This window comes from Hylaeus anthracinus, unplaced genomic scaffold, assembly GCF_026225885.1.
Source record: "Hylaeus anthracinus isolate JK02 unplaced genomic scaffold, UHH_iyHylAnth1.0_haploid 11989, whole genome shotgun sequence".
NCBI classification, from domain to species: Eukaryota; Metazoa; Arthropoda; class Insecta; order Hymenoptera; family Colletidae; genus Hylaeus; species Hylaeus anthracinus.
The window spans coordinates 12,836,717-12,863,074 of record NW_026534337.1 but is presented as its reverse complement, the minus strand read 5'-3'; the positions used below and the strand labels follow the sequence as shown (position 1 = coordinate 12,863,074).

Genomic DNA, 26,358 nt, shown 5'->3' with positions numbered 1-26,358 from the left:
GCTATCTTTGTTTCGCGGGGACGCGTGATCCCGGAACGGTTGCCCTCCTTAAGAAACTCCGCTCGCGATTAAGTTATTAACTCACCGACGGAAATGGAGCGACGCGAGAGCTGGGATTTTCCTGGGACGCGATCCTTGGAAGGAGGAGAGTGACGAGGTCCTAATCGGGACCTGGAGTCGATACCGAATACGATTTAAAACCGTTGGAATGTTTGTTTGGACGAACCAGGGAAATTCAAGCCTGAAAATAAATAACTCGCGCCCGAGGACATCAACATTATCATTTTAAAAGGAACAAATAGCAGAGCAATTCTAACTGTTACTTCCTGAGAATGTGAAGAACGTATTTTCTGACTTTAAATTTTCATACGAGGTGAAAAATTCTCAAAAATGTTGCATGTACCATGGAGCAGCAATTTCACGTCGATCATCGAATACATGGTCGGTGACAATGGCGGGCGAGAGTTACCGACCGACAGACGACAGAACCAAGGGAAGTGACTTCGAGCTCGAGGGGTAAAAAGAGAATGTATTTACGACGTTACAATACCCCATGGGCTAATCCTCGCCACGGGCTGCGTCTAGCACTCATCGAACCCCTCTCCTTGCTCTAAACATTGCAATCTCGACGCAAGAACATAGAAATGCCAGCGATATGAGGTTCCTTTATTTCTTTCTCTGCTAATTCAGACGGGATAGAATTTTAGACGAGCTGAAGAAAATACAAGGCTTCAAATCGGAATTATTGAATTTAACAGAATGAAAATTTGAACACTTTTGTATCGTAAAAGGTCTCCAAAAGGAGCTTCAGGACTTTGTTATTCAATAACAAAGTACGTCAGACTGTACGGACATGCGATGGACACTTTAACAATGAATTGCCTTGCATTTTAATGAAACACAAAAGCTTCTTCAGGGAAACATCTCGGATTCATGGCTCAAGGATCGATGAAAAATAATAAGCACTCGATATAAGGTGTTTCCGGTTCGAAGGAATTTCTTTACCTCGACGAGGGTGTTTAATACTGGATTCATCGTGCAACGCGCATCAGGCAGGTGCAAAATTTTATTAAGAGCCGCTCAAAAGGCAAATTGCTTGTCAACGATCTCTTTATAATGCGAGCTTTAAAACCCTCGTCCGTTGGAACACCTTACCCGACCTGCCTTTCTTTCTCGAGGCCTAATTGACACGATTTTTATAAACTCCCCTCTAGTTACGGAGGGTTAAGCCTTCTTTTGTACTGCCGCTAACACTTTCAGCCTCCAGACCCTTCCGTAAAAGAGTCCCTTTGTAGGTAAAGAGTGCGACGATGTTGGTGCACAATTATGATTTTACATCCCACGCAAAAATGTACAGACCCGGAGAAAGGAGCTTACTCCGCGACAATCCGCAACGATGATACGTGTCGCGACGTGTAGGCATTATTTCGACCCACCGCGGCATACGGTGGACTGCCGTGTATTTCACCTTTCAGATAATACCCATGTGTACTTGAACAGAATGTCTAAGAATGGAGATTCAAGGGACGTAATGCTGCGAAACGCTCTTTCATTTTTAATAACCGAGGAAGATAAACTACGGAACGTTGAAAATGTATTATGTAACGTTGTCAGTATCCTATCATTCTTGTATAATTGTATAAGACGAACTACGAAAAGGTTGACACACGGAAATATAGAATGCGCACGAAGTTAATGTGTAAAGTATTAATTTATGTAATATAATGTCGTCAATCCCCTGTCACCATTCATTTTCGATCGAAAATGAATTAACTAGAAAGTATTAACACACCATAATTTAAAATGTATGAAATAAAGCCATCAAACAAAATACTTTACGAATTATGTACAATAAATGAAATAATAAATACGAATAAATAAGAATATCATCAACGAGATATTACAAAGTACATAAAATAAATAAAAAAAAAAATCATGAAGGTGCAAATGGGGTAAAAATGAATTTTAGAATTACTTGCCACAAAGGGTTGCATTTTAACGATCGTCCCTATCCGTGTTATGGGGTAACCGTTACAAGAACTTCAAATTGAGAGTCACTGACGTAAATATAGTTACAGGGGTGAAAACAGGGTGCGCATTCCAAAGCCAGGGATCTAGGTATCCTCGCGCATTCATTCATAAAAATTCACTCAACCGCGTGGGTACTCCCACTGAGAGAATTGGAGGGTTCGTTCCAACCCCGATCAGTATGACAGCTCGACAGAGTTAAAGGGTATTGCGCTTCGTCTTTTCAGTTTTCCACTAGAGGAAGTGGTCGCTAATACCATCTTTGGGGATGAACGAATGTCCTTCCTAGTACGTAAAAATTGTAAAAAGAAACTTCGATGGAAGCAGGAAGTTCCTTAAATTTGTTCCAAATTGAATCGACTTTTATTTACCCCCGTTTCGTGAGGGTTCTGTATGAGGAAAATTTATAATTCTATATTCTTCCTACTCCCTCTGTTATCCGGTATTTAGTACGGTTGGCATAACAGTAATTTTTAAAGTATTTGAAAGAAAACATTGGAACAAAATTAAATTTTGTGAATTTTCATCTAGAAGAAACTAAGAGTTTGAAAATGCTATGCTAGGAAATACTTATGTTAGGTAATGTTGTATATCTCGCGAAGAAATTCCTCGAAATCTCCAACGAATATTATGCCCAAGCTATAAGGGTTCTCCTTTAAGAAGGACGACTGCTCGTAATCGTAATCATAACTGTAACGGTCCCGTCGGTTCAGTCGGCTCAGATTTTAACATTAATATTCCAGCACCGTACTGCGAATCGCTGGAAGATTCCCATTTCCCAACGCTAATAAAGAAATCATCAGCGATTTCGAACCGTCAGTCACCCCTTACATTTCCCACGATTAAATTGAAAATATGATAACAAAGAAACTGCGATCATAAACTTGCAATGGTCGAAATAATATAAATGATTGCTTGTATAAATAAATATTTTCGTTTCCATTTTATTAATGTTAGCTGTCTTTAATATGTATTGTACAGTTCTTCCTGCTGTACTCATTTTTGCAGAAAAATGTAATGCTTCGAAATCGTCTTCTATCGCTGTGTTTGTTGTGACTAAATTTTGTTCAATAAAATATTTGTATTAGAAACAGGGCACAGGCAGCATCTGTATCAGCGGCACCATCTATCGTCGTTTCCCTCATTCTCGTGGTAGTGCACATTCTTTATTGATTTCCAAAAATCCATATATTTTTCATCTTTTACAAAATTACCAGAAATTCATCATAGAAATTATATGGGAGGAACTCTAAATTGAAATTGAAATAAAAAACTAACGTAGAATTAGACAATTGATTTCTACCAGATCTTTTCCCACGTTAAATGTGTCGTATAGCAATAACAAAGACTTTGTTTTAATGTGTTCTTTCCTGTTGTAAATTTTTAGGACGACTGTCTTCAAATCAGAAGTGAGAAACCCTTTACCCTTGAGCTTCGACCTTAGGACATCGACTTTGTCTTATTCACGGTCTCACGAAACCCCTTGGCCTTCTTCCGTTATGCGCCCCGTTGGCTAAATAGCTAACTTCGCACAACTATCCCAATAGATTATGATTATTGTGGAGGAAAGCTCTGATTTATGCAATTATCATAAATTCAGTTCCGCCCACCACCTTGCGTATGCTCAAGACGCCTCCGACCGTGGTTCCATTCACGGGCTTTCAATAGCAAATTATTTTCTCGTAAAGTATGCGCATTCATCCCCCAATGAAAGATCAAAATTTAAATAAACGTATTGTCCATGTGTTCCCTTACATTCAGAAACCTACTCGAAAGTTTATCTGCAAAATAATCATTTTATTTAGTTGGATATACAATAAGTGTACTTTATCACTATCAATTCATACTTTCATTGCATAAAAGAAGTCAATTTAAATGATTTTACCAATAAAAGTTCTTCTCTGAAGTTAGATATATATTCTTCTTTTATTATTCACGAGTCTGAATAAATAGAGAATTTTAAACGATATTAGCATGCTCTCTCTAACACAGGACTGTTACTTCTTACTCCCTGTGATACCGACCTAGTAGTAAATCAATGGTTTTGGAATGCATCTCTCGTTTCAGGGCGGTAATTCCAAGAACCTTGTTCCACCCAACCTTCCAAGTCGGTAAGGTTGGAAAACATAAAGAAGTCATTGATGAAGCTTGGAATATTTTAGCAAATGTTAAAATACATGGAGTCCTCCAGCACTTTTCTAAATCAGTCCATATTTCATACAAAACCCTGAAGATAACTGAAACGTATTGTCGAATTATTTTTTGAAGTTTGTTCTAATTCTTAACGCAGCAAGCGCTGCAATGCTATTTCATTCTGAATCGATAACGTTGAGAATGACACATAAATGGTAAGAGTGTTCCAGACTCCAGAGCCCTCCCAAGTTGTGAGACCGAAGCTTTCATCCAATGCCTAGTCAATATTCTACGGTTTACGTATCTCCGGATTTGTTGGTAACTAATATTTCCTTCCATTAGTAACCTACGTTACCGATGAATATAACCTTGAATCGATACTGAATCGGTAAATTTCCAAAGGTGCTCTCTACTCAAGCCACAGTTGCTATTACCGACGACACTGTCGGTAATAAATCAATACAACTTTCATAAAGTTTCATTCAACAATTTTATTGTTGACTGTCATACATACGTAATCTCAGATAATTAAAATACCTGTAAGACTTTGCTTACAGTAATATATATTATTATCCATTGATAACAAAGACACCATCTACTATTGAATGGTACATTCTTACACGTCTCATAAGGTATACTACAGACAATAACCAGTAAAGCTATGTCAAATCTGTCACAATAAATAATATAAAACAAAGTATTCACGTATACCAAAACGTGCATCTATAATAATACTTACATGTTTCTTCATAAACATTACTACCTTTTATAAGAAAATTATTACATTCTGCCTTCTGTATCCAGCCGTTACGTCAGAAATATTGTTTAACCAATCAAGGAAGGACAACGTTAGATTCAAGCATTAAACGTACTAACCATTTTACATGGTTAGAGGAAATTCCTTTCCTCTCCAATTACGAGGCTCAAACTTTGCAAACTTCGTCGGCGAATCTCGGTGGGAACAGGTTTGAAACTCCTCGAGAAACTTTAAAAATCGTTATTTTACAGAGAACCCGAAGCTTCCCCCACTAAGTTACATGAATCCCTCTTCATGACTCCCTGTCGGATAAAATGGAACGAAAAGGAAACAAAAGAGCAACCGTACGGCAACAAGAAAAAGTTTTTCAATCAGCCAAAATAGATATCCTCGCGTGTGTTTAAAGTTATGTAAAACAGATCATGTTCCGCCGTGCGCGAATAGAAAAGTACTGTTGAAACGTGTATCTTCGTGAAATCATATACGATCCATTGTTCCATCTCGTTAAATGTACCGAGTGAATTTACGAAGAAATGAAAGCGTTCAGGTGAAGTTCATGTAATTACTATGCGTTCCATACGATGATATCACTGAATATATGTCGAGGTTAGATAAAATATTAAGTGTGCTTATAAATAATCACAGAAGTGGGATGCAATGTTACTTCTGTGTGTGATTAAAGTGTAAATAATTCTTAATTGCAGCACGGAAAAAATGATGAAATGAAATGGAAAATGATCTCATCGATCTTATCACCGTTAAAATTAATAAATAATAGGTGCAGTAATACCAGTATTAGCAAAGTGTTACTTGAATTCTGTATACGATTAAAGGAAGAGTGGAGGGACTGATAATTACAGGACGACAGAAATGGTGGAAATAAAGTTAAAAATTATCTACTCCGCCAGCGCAGCGCGGCTACGAGCTTACGTCGACATTTATAGGAGTAATAACAATGTTCCACGTGCCGAATGATCGATAAAAAAACCACCGCAGTAAAGTAAAACGTCAGCAATTTATGCGGTTACAATGGTTCCACTTTACGTTTCTCGCCAATCCCATTTTCTTTACGTTTAAAAGGTCGTTTGCCGGCTGCTCATTTCATTCATTTTACGCGAATATTTAACATTGCAAGTTATTAAATCTTAACTTTTTGCGCATATGTAAGCGAATTATCGGAGCAACATTTAATTGTTTTTTTGTCACATTTAATTTTTTTCGTCACATTTTGAAACAATGATTTCCAGTAATATTGAACCCAGCTACAATTCCAAAAGTCATACAAATTTTATCGCTTTTGCTGCATATGATAATAGCAATAATAATAATAACGATCACTGTATATTTCAAATACAAGCCGATTTAAAGAAATGAATACATGGGATTGTAAATATTTGCGAAAGAATATTTCGACGATGGAAAGGCTCGTTCAATTAATTTTTGTCAAATTTAGTTCGTTTTTTTTTTTCAGTTTTTCTTTTTAGTTATTTTATTTGAAACTGTATCAAGTATTAACGAAAAGTAATTTCACAGTTTCACTGTTGTTGCCGAGCGTATGAAAATAAATTTTTAGCAACACGATAATCTAATAATACAAATATTTACAAAACAACATTCCAACGATGAGCAGACTCGTTTAACTTGGATAAGTATTTTCAATTGAATGCTGTAATTTGAACTTCTATCGTATGATAAACAAGAAAAATGGTGTCGTATTTTTTACAGATTCGAAATGAATGTTATCACGAAAAATTGATAATACGTCAAGTTTTAATGCAAACTTTCACAGGGCATATAATCACTCGTAAAATCATCGATATGTAGCAAACAAAAAAGAAAGTAAAAAGTAATCGACATTTATATTCCTGTAAATTGAACGATAACAATGGATTGTTGATAACTCATTCACGCTTCGCTTACCTTTTTTGGGGAGGGATGCAGCACGGTTATCGGGACCTGTCTAGGGGTTGGAATGAGTGGCGTTTGGATCGTCTCCTTCGCAGAATATAGCGGCAATTTTGTCTCTCTGTTGGTTGGCAACTCGAGTAAGTGCTGTATAGAATGATTTTGCCTCGTCTTCTTCGATGCCATGCTAAATAGAAAACAAAATTACAGTTTAAATTATTTGTTTGAAACGTTGGTATACGCGAACTTTAAATAAATTCTTAATTGTAATTCAATTTATTCAACGTATTTGTACTCTGATTTATTTAATGAAAATTTAAAGTTAGGAGAATTCTGAATAAACTAATCGCACTCGAGTACAATTACAAGTACAAAAGATTGTTCATTTTAATTCTCACATTTCTCAAAGCTTCATACATATAAACTCTATTTAATATTTTCGACCGATTTTTTCCACGAAGAATTACCGTCAGCGGAAACGAGTAAAATTTTATTCAAATAATGCATGCAGAATAAAAATACAGTACCCATGGCGACACATTTGAAAGGTACATTTTATTAAATATCTATTGAATAAGCCTTCATCAATTCAACGTGAAATTCAAATTCATTCTATATTTCAAAGCGTACTTTGCCCTGTAGTCATTTATCTTCTATTCGTTTTTCAAAGTTCTCATACAAATAAACAAAATATAAATTCTGCAGCTTTTGATACGATAAACAATACGATTGTATTATCCATCTGGAAATCAAATATTCTATCAATAAATAGTGGAACCGTTATTATTAACATAATCGATGCAGTGATTATTGCGTAACGAAATATATGGTAGACCACAATACTGAATAATAAGTACGGAATAAATGATCTCATTAGACTCGTTGTAAATTTGATCGATTATCCCTCTCCGTTTTATCGTTGATAATACTAGGTGTAGAAATTAATTCTGTGCCTTTACATTCGATCATTCATGACTATAATTGAAATTGAAATATTTACTCATAATTCGATTATCCAATAATCAAATACATACACTCGTTACTTCGACATTCTGTCTTTACAATAACATATACCCTTTAAAACTAATATATTCCACATCGTTACAGCTGAAATATTTGTTCATCGTTTAATAAATCGCGGAGAAATAAAAAAATTGACGATATTTCTACGCGCGACGTAACCATAATATTCGATGTCCCCAGAGGGGAACGAATACAAATTATAAACATTATAATTATCATGGGGTATCCGAATTTCGGTGTAACGGCGCGCGTAGATCCCTTTTTCCAGCGGCGTCGTGGAACTGGATATCGGATAAAACTTTCGCATTTAACTTTTCCGTCCTGCAGGGGAAACGGCCAACAAAGCTCATCACCGGAAACTTTTCCGAGACAAAGAGGAACGAACGGGGCCAGAGAGAGATAGAAGGTGACGCGCGCCGCGGCGCTGACCACGATATAAACCTAGTCTACACCGCCATCCCTCTGCCAACGTTTCCAAGCCACGAACGCGCTGATTTTCAAACTAACGTGTATTTTCCTGGGATCCTCGATGTTCGACAAATCGATAGCAACGGTAACATTCTTTTCAAATATTCACATACTTATTTAACTTTTTGTGGAACGAATTTTTGTTTACTTTAATCGAATACACACGAACAAACATACTGTCTCACTTTAATATTGTATATTTTGTAATTCTAAAAGGTATTGCGCGAAGAATGAAACTGATGAAAACAGGATGCTTGTTTTCGATAAAGCAATGTTTCTTTTCTTTTAACGTGTAAATTGCACTATTTTAGGAAACCAATGAAATGAAACAACATAAGAAAAAAGTACACACAGAAATACACCCTGACTGGACAAAATTTATATTTATATTTAGTTTTCTCATTTATTTTTCCTCCCTCGTATTATTTGTTTATACTTTGATATCAAGCGTATCGCGTTTTTTCTATGGTTCTATAGTGTATTTTTTCTAGTACGGAATGGTCGAGAACGTTCATGTTACACAAACATGTTTTAATTAAATACAAATATATACTTGAATCGTCAGATTGCTTTATCTAAAATTCATTTCCCACTTGTTCTGAACCGTGAAAACCCGTCGCAACCATTTGCGAATGAATATGTCTACGGAAGTATACATTTTAAGAGCTGTAATTAAATATTGCGAGCAGGAAGCAATTTTTGTTCGGTATAAAAATTAATTTATGTAAATATTATAATCAAAAGTCTCACGCAGGAATTGCCGAGGAATATAAGGCTGAACCAATCTAATTTTTTTCCCAAAATATTTCCAAGCTTCATTATCCTTTTCCATTGCGATAAATAACCTAAGCAAAAATATTATAGAAATACCTAAGAATAATATGCTCACACACAAAAATAATATTCTACAATTATTACCCCAACACACAGGCCGTGAAAATCAGTAAAACTATTACACGTACATGCCTGGCAATTAGTTGTTTGTGTAAACAATTTACTTCCGCCGTAATCGCGAGCAATTTCCATCGTACAAAGACTCAAACGAAAGGACATAGTAGCTCCCGCTGCAAACGCTTCAGCATAAGCAAGAAGTAATGCTCTTCAATGGCCCAGGCCGGGCATGTGTGCGACAATGTGTGTACAAAGTCGACTGCACGTGCCGGTGGCGGATCGCTCAACGCGCTTGTCCGCCAACAGGGTTGACGGTGGGGTAACTCACCCCTGTACCCCAGGCGAAAGTTTGTTCTCTTGCGTGTTTACGCACGCGCCAGATCGTGCACACAGCCACACATGCTCGGCAAAGTGCACTTACAGCTGCGCACGACGTCGGTGAACAATACGACCGTGACCTTACCGGCCGAATTGGAATAGAAAAACTAGAGAAAGTTCATCGCGATATCTCGTAATTATTTCTTCAGGGGATGTTGTTAGCCCTACATGCCAACTCTGGTAAACGAACATAGGTGAATGCATACGATGCATTTTTTTATATTACGGGTAGAAATTAATTCTGTAATTTTACTAAAGTAAATTTACTATTTATTAACGAAGAGAAACCATGCAACTTTCCAAACTATGTATTTTCCAACTAACCAAGTAAAATCAAATTTTAAACCCTATTCTACTTACCACAGCATACAATAAATATATACTGTCATGTAACTAAAAATCGTCCCATTATTAATTATACAAAACCCTTTGAATCGACTTAAGAGATTGACCTATCTCTCTCGCGCAATCAATCTGTCTTCGCATTCGTAGCGGTCGATTCGATGCGTTCTACTGCAGTAGGTGCAGACAGGTTTAGTCAGACACATAAGTAGCACGAAGTAACGTCAACGCTGCAGAAAGTGAACGCTCGCCGAGGATCTAATTTTTGCATCCAGATTCACCGCGATCATTTTACACGCAGAAAAAAAAAGAACGCGGCGTTTTTCCAAATTAAATTTGAGAGAGCACAAAGAAGTAAGGAGGATTAAATGAAAAATTTCTGCGACAAATACGTAAATGTATTACGATAATTACTCCCAGAGCTAATATAAATTTCATTTCTGTACGCATTTTAATTCAATTACTTAAAAACTGGTGCGCCACACATGTACACCCGTCCAAATTTACGCTTTGTGCGCGGGTACAGATAAAATGGATATTGATTCTTGTAATTTCGATAATGATATTTCGAAAGTTGAATACGATTAATTAGTTTTATATGAGGAAGGCTTTCTTGGTGAAAAAATGTGTAAATTAATACTTGGGGAAATGATTAATCAATTATCTATTCTAGCAACGATGAAACGCGTCCAATTGTGGTGACTATGTAATAATCTGAATACTATACAGAGTGTCTCAAGATAAAATTATTATCTTCGTCAGCTTTTCTAGTATGTAGTAGTTGTAGATGAACACAAAGCTAAGTAAATATATGTAGTAACGCATACATAGCCAGTGTTTATGTAATGTAAAATAGCCCTTAACATTCCGAGAAACCTTGGATGTACCTCGTAAAGCAAATACTTTCCAGCTCTCCAGCCTTTCCCGTTAATATATGTTTCCTACGAACAACTCACGTTCTTCGAACAGCGTTTAAATTAAAACGAAAGAATTAAATATAGAATTACCAATTTCTACGAATACGTTCAATTTGCACGTTCCCCTAAATAAAATAAAATCACATTTTAAACCAGGGATTTAAATATAATAGCACTATGAAAGTACCCTAGCAATTAAGCTAATTTGACCTAACTGTATGTTTGGACAGCTTCCAAGTAAAATGTATTTGTCTTCCCTTTCCTTTAACTTTCATAATAGATTTATAACGCACGTCATAAGGGAATACGTTATGATATCAATAGCTTGTACTGCGTTCTATTTCGTAACATTTACAATGAACTGTTATTGTTACCTTTTTTAGTCGATGTGTTTCATTCAAATTTGTCGAATATTTGGAACGCCAAACAAATATCAATATACATAAATCCCAATTTAAGCTTGTGGAAAATTTTTAAAAATTCCAATCCTTTTAAATCAATCGTGCCAGTTTATTCGTTGCTACTTTTACAAAAATTCGACGAAAATATTTTTAACAATCTTATGGTTTTCTTTGAAGCTTCAATGATATAATCGAATCTAAAATAATGAGAGAAGACGGGAATAAATTATGCGAATGCATCATATAAATAAATTTCTTAGAAAACTAAAAATAGTACGTATATTTCCTCGTGTTCCTTATTCCTCTGCGTAAATATTTTATCAACATTACCGATCTCCCGTTACCACTTGGCAGAGGTAGCAAAAAAAGAATGTAGGTCATTGGAAACGAATAATACTGCAGGTAGTAGCTGGAAAGCTCTATAATTGCTTTCGAATTACACGAAAAGGGAGTATTTCACAATATTGGCTAAAGCACTAGTGATTTGATTCGAATGACTTGTATCTCTTGCCAGGGCAAAACGTGTTCCCGCGCTCATTCTTCGTAATCGCAATATCAGAGTATCGATTGTCCATGCGCTGCTAATTTGAATTTCGCCTGATTGATGTTTAACATATTCCGGTTAAAATTACGGATTTAGCATAATACAATTTTATTCGAGCAAGCATAACATAGTTCCTTCATGCAGGTAAACGTATCCGTTTATTTAGAAGAAACACATTTTCCAACTTCCAACAAAAATTTCTTTCCATTTTCAGCCTTCATTGAAATCTTATTGTATCATCGTAAAATATTATATTATTTGTATTCAAGAAAGAATGTCTATAAATATAGGATATAGTAGAAAGCATGACGTTTGCATAATAATTTAAAAGTCTGAACCATATATAGAGAATATTTCCTTCATTTGTAGACACATGTACATAATGGTAAAACATTTTTCTTTCGAGAGTCATCTTTTGATGAGATTCCAAGCTCGTCAATGTTTTTTAAATGAATCACTACGCTTTTTAAACTTGTACACCTCCCACTCATTCATTCATAGCACGCCTAATTGCAGAGACTCCTAAGTACGGTTTTATCGAATAGCTGCACCCTTTCCAATGCAAATGAACACGAGCGAGAAGGTAACTAAATCGTAGCTGCGGTATCGCGTATTAGATGACACAGTAGCGCCCGAGTGGGAGAAGAAGAAATCTGAACGAGGATGGGGAAAGAGCGTGGGAGGGCAGCGGATACGTATTTCAGTCATCCGGCCAACTTTTGCAAGTTTAATGCCCGGGCGCTCGAGTAATTTAACACGACGAAATTAACTTTTCAGTTTTACCAAAGTTTCCTGGCAACTTAACCACGTCCCTGCGTCCCTTTCCGCCCCAATCGCGCGTTCCCGCTTCTTCTGGCTTCTTCGTCGCTCCCAACGCCCCCAAGACCACCCCAACGAACACGAGCACACCACCCCGAAGAACCAACTTTTAAAGCGCTCACCGTGGTAACAACTGCGTGGCTTAGCGCAAGCTCCACTCAACTATAATTCCACCCTTAAGACCCGAAGTTTACGACGTAAACTTCCTAGCCGGGCGATGTAGGGGCGGCGCTGATGCCGATACTTCGATTTCAGGATCGAGAAAAACAAAGATGAGGACGGGTGAAACCTCCGGGGGTGGACAACGATAGCGGAGATTTGTGCCGCGAAAACAATTGGATCGAGGGAAATTCGATAGGGAGGGACGACGACAGTGGCGATGCTGGGAGTGTCACTATGTGCCATTATCCATGTCAATCCTGTACGGAACTATAGGGTGTTGTTTATTATAAGGTAATTTAATAGACTAATAATATGAAACACTCGATTTTAGAAGCATGTCGAATATAAAAATATACAAATATAAAAATCACCTCCTCTACGAGACTAAAGAGATACTTAGCAATGTCTTTCATAGTATAACCACGAATAATAGAGAACCCTCGATCCCGAAAGCTTATCAAATACAGAGAAACGGTTCCTCGTGAAATTAATGAGCAACCAACGTCAACATACGATGGCTAATTTATAATGTTATTTTTAAGCCTGAAATAATATCTCGGCACAATGAGAAAAAGAAAATATTTTGATAAAAGAAGATTAAATTTCCGTCGAAACCCTGCACGAAAATTTGCTAGACAGCAATTTTAATGTTATCCCTCCGATGGTGTCATGTATTCTAGTGACGGTACTGCGTGCAAGGAGTTGCCAGTAACTATCGAAACGGATACCTAAGGATGACGTTACCATTCCACGGTTTTTCGGATAATCCTGCGGTCGACGGGAATGAGGGAGTCGCATTTCCCCGAGGAAACTCGTGCATCTAGAAACCCATTCAGAAAGCAAAACATGCTTAGTATTTTATGAAAGAATCTTGCGACGTAACTCTGGAACGATACACATGGACTGAATGCCATTAAGCCGAACTGCTACTTAAATAGATGAGCTGTTCATTTTGAAAGTGGTGTGGGCTTATTTTTTTTGAAAAGTATAATAGTTTTTCTGAAAACAATCTTTTTATTTTAAATATATAAAACGTTTTAACCTAAATATATATTCTGTTATCTTTATATACTTTCGAACACTAAAGGATTGTAATGATGATATCCATACTGTACTTTATTCCTTGATTCATATTCTATAGGGCTGAATAATTATTCGATGAGCGAATGGTCCTTTTTCTGTTACATCACGTAACTAAGATAAGTGAACTTACACCACTTTTATAATAAACGTTTCGTCTATAGTCTTCAGTTAAATGACCACAGTCTGTATCGGTATTACAAAGTTAGCTGAATATTCAATCAGATTATCAATTAATTCTAATCGATTAAAAATAAATGACACAAATTATACATCGACAGAGCCAGTTGTTAACTGTTAAAATTGAAAGTAATATTATATTTTGAAGTTAATTGTTGCTTGACATGAGCTACGACAGTTCGTTTCAATTAATTAGTTATTGCATGAATTATTTACTATTTGTTGATCAAACAAATGCCTTCCACCTCTGGTCGAAATAATCAACGGTCAGGTAATCGTTGGAAACGATGTTTGTAAATCAATTTGAAATACAACAAACGCGGTTACCGAGTAAAACAATTATCACTTCGCACGCCACGTTTAAATCTTTCTTGTAAAATTACTTTTCATTGTAGCTAATCAAGTATGAAAAATGTTTTTGAACGTTTTAAATAAATATTGTTAGAAATGTTACGAACTGTACGCGAATGCAATAGCGTTCGTTCAAACTGGAGTTTAAATTTATAATGATCTTATGCAGAAAGTTAGTAAACCAATTTCTTTTTAAAATAGAAAGATGGAAGATTATATCTCGGATGAAAGCAAAAATTGGCATACTCTCATATTACTCTCTATTAGTTTAAAAAAAAGAGTCGATCTGGACAATGCCAATATTTTTCCCCAGTTTTGCGTGAGTATTACAACCGCGCGATTGGCGATCCGTTACTTCCCATTCATCTGTCCCGGCATCCGCAACTTCTCAACGATTTCGTGCCTTTTCGCGAAGAGTCAGCACGGAAACTATCGAACGGATACTGCCGCGTGAAATATCGTATCCATTGCTCATTCTAAAATGTCAGTTCTTCCGGTAAACAAAGCTTTTAATGACTGAGCGCACACCTACGTTCCCATCGTACGCGCTCGCGAAAACATGCTTCAAACCGAATAAATGGGAGTTCTTTTGAACGAATAAAAAGTCCACGTATGCAAACCTGAAGGCAAAAAATTAATTGTGAGATGTTAAAAAAATAAATCTAGAAAAAATTCATGCTTTCAAATGACAAATGCTGGATTATGTGGTTTCCAACAGTCTAAAAGCCAATATTTTAGCATTGTAGAAATTTTCAAATAAAATATCTCGAAGCTAGCGACTCACAGAAAACGTTGTCTATTCGTCACTCACGGGAAAATTGTATTTGTTAATTTATTCAGCCAAGGTGTTACGAAAATGACTTTCGTACGAGCGTAAGAAATTTAAAAATCGGCTAAACTTATTAAAAGAAAAAAGCACATCCAGCAAACGATATGATTTCAGCTTTCATCGCTATTATTCATTCGCCGAGTCTTTGGCAAATGTGCCCTCGATATAGAAGTTTGGCGAAACTCGAGGGATCAAATACATTCTGTGTACAAAGTTTGACACAGGTCAGCAATTTCTTATCCAATTTTTATTTAGCATCGGAGTTACGGTAAAGTTATTCGCTAGAAAGTTACAAATGGTATAAAATTACGTTCGAGAAACTTCCGCTACGTTCGCCCCTAAGAGATTTACATTTTTATAACCACGTCGAGACCGTTTACTCGAAACGTGAACTTGTATTAATACAATCCCGATAGACGCAATTTTATTAAATACAATTGCGATAAGTAGAAAATTTCTATTAAATACAATTGCGATAAGTAGAAAATTTCTATTAAATACGATTCACTTTCTACGTTTTCGCTCCGTTGACATTTAAGCATTCGAAAGAATTGATGTTCAATTGATTTCAACCGATGATTCCAATTTTTTGTTTTATTGGAAATACAATTTAATGCAATACAATACATCAAGGAAATATACGAAACGCGATAGGCGCATCGCGTTTCGATTGTTACGTTGCATTCCCTGCGATGTTTGTTGTAAAAATATGTATACCGAAATTCACGGTGCGTTTTACTCGTTGCTAAATGAGAGAGTGCAAACAGCGAAGGCAAGGAAATTACAACGTTACAAACAGTACGTTGTAGTCTATTCAAAAGGAAAGAAAGAATATCTGACACAATACCGAAATCGCATACACGATAGCCTCCACAGGAAAATAGCGCAGCCCTTTTAAAATTACTGAACAAGAATCATTAGGAATATTTAGAAGACAAAACGTACTTTGATTCAAATTTATGTTCTTCATCCGTGTCTATAAAAATATGAATACCTATAAACCAGGACATTCCTACGAACTCTTAATACATTAATCAGTCGAATTACTCCGTGAACGCTATAATAAAACGCGTTACAAGATCATTCACGGTTAGGGTTGAAGCTCTACTCGTCCCCCGCGAAAGGTTTAGGAATGATACCCCATTGTTCCCACGCGATAGGAGTGCCATTCAGCCACTTTCTCGAGAGGCGATGATAGATGTACCCTGGCAGATTTAGACGCACTTAATGAGTTCCTTTTCCGCGACACGGTCTATTATCAGTCGCATGCCACGTTTACCCCTTGGAGCATCGGGAGAAAGGGTTGCACCGCGAGAAAAAGACGAAGGAGGAAGAAAAAAATAATGCTGAATACAAAGCAACTCTCTTGAGCAATACTCGCGCGTACGGAGAGAGATGTAACAGCCACGAAACACCGGATTAACTTCTAGCTGCGTTCTTGCGAGGCGCACCGGGAAAACAACAGGACGCATCCAGGATTACGACGACGTCGTTGACGACGACGTCAACCTCGACGACGGGACGCACGCGCGTGGAATTTGAGTTGAAAGGCCTTGGACCACGCTTCGGGGGATTCCAAAAGCCTCCCGTCCAACAGCCACTTGGCGGAATTCGAAGCACAATGCCAACAACGCGGAATTACACCGCGGAACCGTAATGATAGCTGCTTAATTAGTGCCTCTCTACATTTTCATGCATCGGACTTGCACTCCAGGTGCTACTAAACGGGGACAGGGGATCCCGTAACGTATTAAAGATAGAGAAAATTCTAGGGGCACTTCCTCATTGTGTGTCTCGATTGCGCTTCAGGGACTCTGTTTATTTAACGTCTTTGTGCGAACGTAACGAAACGTGATGCAATAAACAAGGTAACGGCAATATGGTCATTCTATGTGGAAAAATGAAGCGAAAATACGGAGCAAAAGTTTTAATGAAATGTGATTTGTTTTCGAAAACAAGTGCTTTGATAATTCGCGCACATTTGCTGTATATTATTTATATTTATATTTTGATTAACTGTGAAAGTTGATTTTTTGAATAACGTACTGCGTGGGGGGTGAGAAGTTGGATAGCGAGTCTCATTGGTAACAGTATACTCTCCTTGATTGCATTATAAAATTCTGTATTGTACTGTCGAGTTACAATCTATACTATAATGTAGAGTTCTGTGGTATAATTTAGGAAATCATACTGTTACCTCAAGGCTCATCATGGTAATCGAACAGGAAAATCAAAAATTGAATCAGCATATGTGTGAAACGAGAAGAACGTACGAGATAATCCGCGAACGAGAAAAGAGCAAAGTGGTGAAATAATACGGATTGCCGAATAATCGCTCGCGAGGTCGTACGTAAAAGTGTCACAATGTTAATAAATTATTCCGTAATGCGAGGAAAGCTTACGAAAGGATTGAATGAACTTCTTATCTACAGTTCTCCTTTCATCGTGGCCGGAAGCAACGAGAAACCCTCGCGTCAAATGTTTGAGATGACATTTTATACCGAATGTTTCGCGTGGATTTATAATGTAAAAAGAGAGGATAACGAACGCGCGGGTATGGCTTCTCCAATTATGTTCAATTCAAAAACACGACGTTTTTATGCGCGTAGTCGTTGGTATATGGGCGCTTTTTTCAGAAAAACTGCTGAGCGTAATTTGCGCCAGTTTTTCTCTCCAAAATCACTTTGGCTCGTGTACGAGGAATGCTTTGTATTCTTCCAGTATGACATAGATTTTAACAATTACCCCGGCCGGTACGATATTTCACGTAGCTCCGAGAACACGACGTCAAGTTTCATACGACAGAGATTTCTGCTTGAGCTCGATTTTTTCGAAATTGTTGGTTCAACAACTGACAACGTCCCGTTGCTTTACACGTGCCGTGGCTTGACAGAAGATTAATCGAGGTATGTGTTAATCGAGCTATATGTAAATTAAAACGGGCGAATTATGAACCCGAAACGAAATAGGGAATGAAAGGAAAATGTAAACCGAATATTGCACGCGCATCGATGATCCTGGCATTGTTGTTAAAGCATCATAACATTCGCTCGTACGCGAATCTACAATTCCAAATATGATTTAATATAAGTTGCAAAATTAATTACTACCCGTCGACATATCGAATATCCATCATCATTTTCCGATGAAATTATGTACAACGTTAATAATAGGACAAATCCAACGAATATACGGGAAATCGACTTTTGATTTTCTTTAATATTGTGGTGTACCTAAATTATTTACGATTTTTTGTGTTAGTAAAACGAATGCTATCGTACTGTTACGTATAATATTCCTTATTTTCGTATCAAATCAAATTTGCCCATATCTAAGTTTGTGTTAGTCATCGTTTCGCTATCAAAAATTGATTCCTCGACAATAAACAAAGAAACGGGCAAAACGACTACTGTGTACAACGCGTCGAGCAGCACGCCGACTGGTAAAATTTCGCAAATCGATTGTACAAATACAAAGGCAGATCCGTGTCTTGCATTCACGTACGATAACAGCCAAGAAACAATTGCTCCGCGTGCAAGCACGAAGTTCTCGGTTCTCGATCAAATCCCGCAACTACAGGAGCGCAAAACTTTTCGACGCTCATGAAACTTTCGAACGTCCGACCAGGCGTGTATTGGTAAGTTTATAGTGGAAGGGGTGAACTCACAGAGGATTAATCTCACATTGAGTCTGCGCGCTCGGAATCCCGATAATCAAAAGCGTTGATACTCTCACAACAAGCAACGGTTATATAGTGTCTGGTAAATGATCAGCTGACCTATTCCGTCCCCAGAGACGGGGAAAAACACGAGCATCGGTGGGACACTCGCTACGGATGACGCAGATTGAAGAATAACACCGCCGTTCCTAAACTACCGTTCCGAATCAAGTCTCCAGTTATAGATCGCCGAACGTAACCGATAAACGATCGTTAAATCGTTTAAGCAACAACTATGGATAATATCTCGTGTACGCCAACCGAAAGTCTCGAGTTTTCACGGTTCTTCGCCCACCCTTTGCAGAGGGATGCTCTCAACGCGAATACAAATTTTATTTGAACACGGCAGAACAACTGCAAAGTTTTCACGTAAATTTTTAACGTGGCGGGATATTCGACAACGTGCCGCCCTTGTGTAAGGGTCTCTTCAAGGTCGAGGATTGAATAACGTACGAGGAGAAATTAATCTCACGTGAAAATTGTAATGCAACGAAATTCGATAATAGTTTGGAATGTAGAATTTTAGAAAGTTTGGAATTTAACAGTAAAACTAGCGACGTAACATATATTTGTAATTAGTAGACTACTGATACTTGTGCATTTATAACAAGCTTAAATTATATAAATAACCGTAAGTATATAAAATATAAAAAATAAAATACTTTAATTTATTAATTAATTTTTACAAAACAATCTAGTCTAATTTGTCAACGAACCATTGTTAACAGTCGAGTGGTTTCAAGAAGAAATTTAAACTGGACACGTCAACTTAACCAACTTGCTATTTTAGCGTTACTAAAACCATGAAACTTGTCAAGCCCAAATAAAATTTCCAATCGCCATACCTTATATATCAACAACAAATTAAACATTTTCCACGTTCCAGGTTCCCACTACGAATCGTAACCTGTAAAAACAGATCACTCCCCCAGAAGACCAACGAATTGAACATCCTCGACAATCGAAGTCTCGAAACTTTCAAACACGTATCACCTGCCCGCTCCGATTCGAACGTATCCACGCGCAGCGGTTGGAGCGTATATACGTACGTGATTTTGTGAGTTGCAAAACCGATAGTCACGATCATCCGGTAATCCTGTCCAGTCCGAACCACTTCCCGTGCATCGTGTCAGCTGGCCGGCCACTACGCGTAATAAAAAACTTAATCACGAGCACAGACGCAAACAAGTAGTACCGAACGTCGTTCGACGTCTCATCGTCGCGATAATCGTCGTTTTCCGAGTCCGCGCGTTTTGTTTTTCATCCCCTATATCCGGACACACGCGGCGGCCGCGACGTTTCGTGCGCCACGCGTGCTCGTGGCTGATAAAAAATGATAATCGTGACGATCGGGAGTGTTGTCGTGACGGCAGTGCCACGGTGGTTCCTGTATCACTTTGCTCATCCCACTGTCACCCGTAACACGCGACACGTTTATCGCTGGCACGCGTCCGGCGTTACCGACAGAGCAAACTCGTTACTAGGTTAGAATTCGCTGAAAAGGGATCCCGGTGAGCGCACGCTACTAGAAAGCGGTCTCGCTTTTCCCCTCCCTCGTCCAGACCACCCTTCCCCCCCCCCAAAAAAGCTCCTACCCCCGCCCGCCCCCTCCACGGTCGGCGTCGGTGGTAGTCTCTCCAGGATCTCGGGAAAACTTTACTGGAAAGCGGCAGGCGGCACGGCTCTGCAGGGTGGGGGTTGACAGATACCGTACACCCCATCCAGAGTTTGAGTAGGGGAAAACTCTGTTCCCCTCGCTCCGGCGCCCCTCTTTGTCTCTGTGTGTAAGCACGAACGCGGTAAATAAAAAAGTTTCAAGTCACTCGCGAATCCGCCGGGCGGGCAATGCGCAGGAACCAAGATGGCGGATTACTTCGCAAAAGTTTCTTGGAACACCTACGAATTCCCGAACGGCGCCCACCGCAACGGAAGAAAAGTATTTACTTAACGGTGGTGGGGGTGAGGGGATAGTCGGACGCGCAACAAAGAAAATTATTGCGAGCTCAACCCCGCTGGTTAATCCCTCGTTCGCGTGAAAATTACCGCGAAAACAGCTAACAGAAGCGGAACTGTCGATCGTCTGATGATCGATTGAACGAACATCGGAAACTCGAACTAGGTATCGTATGAAACTCGTGAATCCTTTGTTATTCGACTATTCCTACGGACGAATGTGCGAGTCGCGGTAATATTGTTGCGCAACTTTGCCGCAAGTTGGGAAACTTTTGGTCGCTTAACTCTTGCTGAGTAGTTTGCGAGTACGGGGTGTTAAGAGAAATAAAAATGATCATACACTCGATCATGTACACCCTGTGTCGGGTCAGGATACGAGCAATCACTGATCACTATGATGCTACGAGGAATGAAACATCGTCTAGGTGGTCAGCCGATGCTGCAAAGAGTTAAGAAATCTTGCCCGCGATCGTACGCGCAACTTCCCCATCAGACCCCCCCGTCGTCGTGTTCGCTGCTCCGCGAGACGTTCATCCGAGCAAGTCCTCGAAAAGTTTGCCCACGGTGGGACGGAAGTTACGCGAACGCGAGTAACACGTGGCGAGCATAGAGAAAAGCGCGGCATCGTTCGAGTATCATCCGAGTATCATCCGAGCAAGGGATTGCAGCGATCGACGGACGGAGGCGTCAAATCGGAGGCATATTCGGCGACTCGGGGATGTATAGAGGGGGTCGGACCGCCTGAAACTTGAAAAGTGCATACTCGACACGCGTGCGATGATTTCCTTCTCATCGTCGGAAGCTGTCTACTTGCGGAGGTAGCCGTACCTGGTTGCCTGCCGCCTGCCTTCGTGGGAGTCAGCTAAGGGAAATCAATATCTCACTAGGGGTAGAGAATACGAGAAAGAGAGAGTACGAACTAGACCGAGAGTAGGAGTCGGCGAAGGAAAAGGAGAAAGAGGAGGCAGAGAAGATGTAGGAGGAGGTGAACGGAGGAGGGCAGCGTCAGGGTAACCGGGAAGGAGAAGAAGGCAGAGAGGGTGGAAAACGTGGGTGAGAAGGACGCAGTCAGCGCTCGTCGACCTCGCACGCTTGCGGTCCTCCGCGGACCGTAGTGCCACGCGTGAACTAGAGTACCGCGGGTAGCGTACTCGCGCAAGAATAAATCCCCCACTACTAGACTGTCGTCGCTCGTTATTACCGGCCGAGCGCTCGGTCGGTCACACGCGCCGCCAAACGGGCCAGTTCTGTCGGTAGCGCGTGCCGCGTGTGTTACGTTCTTTCGCGTTTGCAAACCAACCGACCGTCACACCGCGCACGCTACCTGGACAAAAACACGTTACCCCCGCGTGTGCCAACCGTAACGCAGCCAGCTCGTTCCAATTCTGTCGGCCGCTTAGCGGGAACTGGAGACGAAAACCTTGCCCGCACCGCGTTGCCGTCCTCCTGACTCGCTCCAAACTCACTCTCATTCTCTATCCCCCTTTGCAACCCCTCCCGGAGAGACCGTTCTTGTTCTCTTTCCGCGTACACCCCTCTCGCTCGCTCAGCGTTCTCACACTCCGCGCTCTTCTCAGCGAAACTTTCCCGGCGTCGGGACACGCTGCCACCACCACCACTACCACCACCGCCACCCTCTGGTACCGGTACCAACACCATCGTCGATCCACCACCACCCTCAACCCTCGCGTTACCTTCGTCTTTTCTACATTTACCAACACCGACGACGAGTTTCCCTACACGTCCGCGACGTTTCTCCACCACCAAATCTATCCCTCCTTTCATTCCAATTCTCTGCCACCCCTTTGCCCCACAGTTTGGCCGACCGGTGGGGCTCTCTTTCCTTCGCGTATCCTACGTTTCCTTCTCTAGTTCTCCTTCAAGTTTCACCCAACTTTCCCGAGCCCTTTTCCCCACCCCCGCTACGGACAACGTCGACGCTGCCGCGACGACATACGGTGTATCCTCCGTTCCCTTCTAACCACCGCGCTTCGATATTTTCTATCTTTATTCTCTTTTCGCCCGCTAACTTGCCCGCGAGCTCGCGAGCTCTCTGCACCGCTTCCTCCCTCTGAACGGGGGAATGCGCGTTACAGCCTGAAACGCGCTCGCACGAGTATTTGTTAACGCTGCGACGATACAGTGGGACAGAATTCGCTCGCAACGCGATAAAAATAATCGAACCGTTTCGGTGGGAACGGGGGAAAATCTTCGACGAGTGGTCTCCTCGATATCTCTGCGCGATACGCGATCGCTCTCGTTCTTTCATATCCTTGGCGTGTCGCAGCGGTAAATTGACAATTATAAATATCCGACAGAGTCAAGTTTGTTTTTATATGAACCCTGAAAATTCCAGATTATTTCTAGGTGTCCCGATGTAGCATTTCGAAGGGTCTGTGGACTCTCAGAGGCTCTTGAATTCAACCAAAAAAGTGAATGTTGTAACATATTATAGCAGAGCACATTACAAAATAGGGGTTGAAAAGAGGATAACCTGTTTATTTAAAACAGGTGAATCTTCGCGATCCTTGATTGTGTCTGATAGTTCGATCAACCCAGGCCACGCATAAACGGAACGAAGTTGGGAAACCGATAAAACGATCGCGTCGAGGGCCGATTCGAGATTGTGTAAGAGCAATCAGTTTGCTTCTTTGGTGCTATTTCCACTGCGGGAATCTTTTCGCAATTTCCTAAATCGAAACGCTTGGGGAAACATTGCGAGGATACCACGGTCGATGTAATTTTGCCTCGTCCGTGCCGCTGCTGCGCGTCTGGCACTCGTAAAGCGAGAAATATAGATTTTACTTTCAGGCAGTAGGTCGAGACGCGTCAGATCAGACGTTAGCGGAACTATGACAGTGATTTATCAGGCGCGAGTTCAGCGGTAAAGCGCGCGATGAGCGTAAATTTTGCGACCATGTAACGAATTAAATACGCCCAGCCGTGGGATCAACTGCGAGTGCCCGTTATTGACGTTGACATGGTTTCCAGTAACGCGATACCCCGGGTAAACCAAGATCGCATTGTATACATCGGATAGTGAATTTGTATACTATTATCGTAATTCGATATACGATAGAGAATCGTTTCGAATTTCATGTTTTTGGTAATCAGTTTAGTAATGAAATTTGTGATTTGCTGTTGCGAAATGAGTTGTAAAAAGACACCAACAGTTTTTAGGTCCCCATTGGGGATGTTTAATTAATATGTAATGTAAAATTTCGTACAATAGACAAAGTAGACAAAATTCGAAAAAAAAAACAATGAAAGCTTTCATAAAGGTAGCTGACGATTCTAAAAATTCTAGGGAGCGGTGTGCCTTCCGTGCGAAAAGACTTTTACGTGCGAGCCATAATGTAGCAAACCTAGTATGCTCAACCAACTGCGTCGAACGAGAAAACCTCTATTGTAGTGCATGCCTTAAGCAGCGGCACGCTTCGATGGGGATGGAAGGGAGTTGAAAACGGATGTGCGCGTGGCCGGACGTCGTGACGCCTGCGTCAATCTGCGATTCATTGCCCTGGCAACGGCGACGCTTACCGTTCGTGCCTTTTTCTCTTTCTCGCTAAGCTCAATCGTCGTTTCACTTATCTCTTTCGACATACGGATATTCCCATTTTCCGCTCCTCGTGACTTCTATCTCTTTCCCACCCGTCCCGCGTTTCCTTCTTATCCCCACGTCACGGGAACACACCATTGAGGTTTACCTTCCACGACGTAACAAGTGGATATTGTCATTTCCTATACGATCATTTTCCTTCTTTAGGTACCTTTAGACGTTTTCGTGAGGCCCATGCTTTCTTCTATTCAAACTGAAGGAGATGGTTTGGCATTTTTTAACTTTCGTTCCATTTTTTGTTTCGACGTTTGTTTCCAAGTTTCGTTTTCGGACTGTTAAGCCAACCGGTAGAGAAAACGGAACAGAGTTGGGAGCGAAAAACATATACCTATTAATCTACGCATCCCATTTTATGTAACTGCACAATCGGTTTGCTGTTACTATTTTTGTCACACAAAAATACTCTATTGATTGGCCTGTGTGGAAAATGAATAAACTGAACATCGAGATCAAGCAACGGATACAAAGATGATCATTTCGCTATTAAATTACGCGAATAAAATCTACTAAACTAAAAGTTACGAAAAGCTCTCGCATATTTCATGGGCGGACCTCTACGCTGCTTGGTAAGTGACGCGTGACCGAAAGGAAAAGAGAAGTTTCCCCTAGTCTGCCTAACCCAAACCGTGTTCAGTGTTTTATCGACGAAAAAGCGAGACTCAGAAAAACACATAACTTGCGCTTTAGAGTATAGCGAGTGCTTCTTTGGAGGAAATTGATTTTTATCATTCGGGACGTACGCGTGCTATTCGAGCACGAAACGTCTGGCGTGTCTGACCATTGCTACCCGTTTCTACTTAGCGCGATATTCGTGGCACTGTTCGCTTCAACTGGTTCTATATAAATCGGGTATGTTGGGTATTAACTGGTTAATTATAAATTGGGTATTCTCTTGGCGTTCTACTGTTACCTGCGTACTGTAATCGTTGAATTATGTAATTATAAATTCTTTGAATATTTATGTTAATGAATTCACGTGTGAAATGAAAACGAATTATGAGAGGAAGAGACGCGTGAAAATCATTGCTATATTCAACAATTTTTTTTTTTTTTTAAACAATTGTATTAATGAAAAATCTGTTCGCTGAAGTATCAGACCCACTGTCCAACTTCTCGTCTCCTCACAGAACCTTCGAGCTTCCCCAAATCTATATCCACGTTAACCGACTCCGTTTATGTCGTCTTCGGAAGAAAATCTTACTGGTAAGACGCCACGGCTCCTCGTATTATACCCAGCACTCTCCACTTCCATCGATTGAATAACGAAGATGCCTCCCCCGCCCTCTCCCTTTATCGCGGATAAAGTTCACTGTCATAATAACTTCGGCGTTTCTAAATGGTACGTATATCCGTAATAAATTGTTCTTGCAAAGTTACCGAATAGCTATACGAATAGCGAACTCCCTCCAGCCTGATCGGTGCGTCTCCTACCAACCCACCTTCACCCCGAACCAACCTCAACCCCTCTCACCGAGACGTCGCTATGCTACTCTTAAAGATGCTTTTCGTTGCACTCCCACACAGTGGAATCCGATCGATGCCGTTGTCCCGTTCTGGCGCGATGAAACTCGCCACGTTCGATGTCCTCCTCCGACAAATCGGACCTCGAATCCGACTATACGCATTTTCCATTGTGTACTTCGCGACCTTATCCTTTCTTTCTCTCTCCGTTCCCAGCGATTACTCGGGAATCTCATCCTCTATCCTCGTTTCCTCTCCTGGCACGTTGCTTCGGAACGGATCCGAGAACCTCGCTAACCCAGCCGCTGGAAACGTGTGCCGTCGGATGCGCACGTTCCACGACCTCGAAACTCGCCTACGAAAATCTTTTGCTCCCCGAAGAGACTGGTTATAGCCTCC

General features: G+C 40.2%; 1 protein-coding gene and 1 long non-coding RNA gene across 5 annotated transcripts in view; one reads left to right on the top strand and one right to left on the bottom strand.

Annotated features, from left to right (window-relative positions):
• The window catches only part of LOC128887577 (mucin-2), a 295,584-nt gene extending 275,253 nt beyond the window's left edge, over positions 1-20,331 (bottom strand). For all 4 annotated transcript variants that reach the window (XM_054143612.1, XM_054143613.1, XM_054143614.1 and 1 more), the window contains exons 1-2: positions 19,976-20,331; positions 6,839-7,010 (exon numbers count right to left, since the gene is read on the bottom strand). In XM_054143612.1, coding sequence (XP_053999587.1) covers positions 6,839-7,010; positions 19,976-20,013 — 210 coding nt within the window. In that variant the 5' untranslated portion in view covers positions 20,014-20,331. The remainder of the gene's footprint in view (positions 1-6,838; positions 7,011-19,975) is intronic.
• Positions 20,332-22,567: 2,236 nt separating this feature from the next.
• LOC128887589 (uncharacterized) lies at positions 22,568-25,548 on the top strand. The gene is made up of 2 exons (XR_008460064.1): positions 22,568-23,168; positions 23,247-25,548. It is a non-coding gene; the product is annotated as an uncharacterized LOC128887589 (long non-coding RNA).
• Positions 25,549-26,358: the final 810 nt, after the last annotated feature.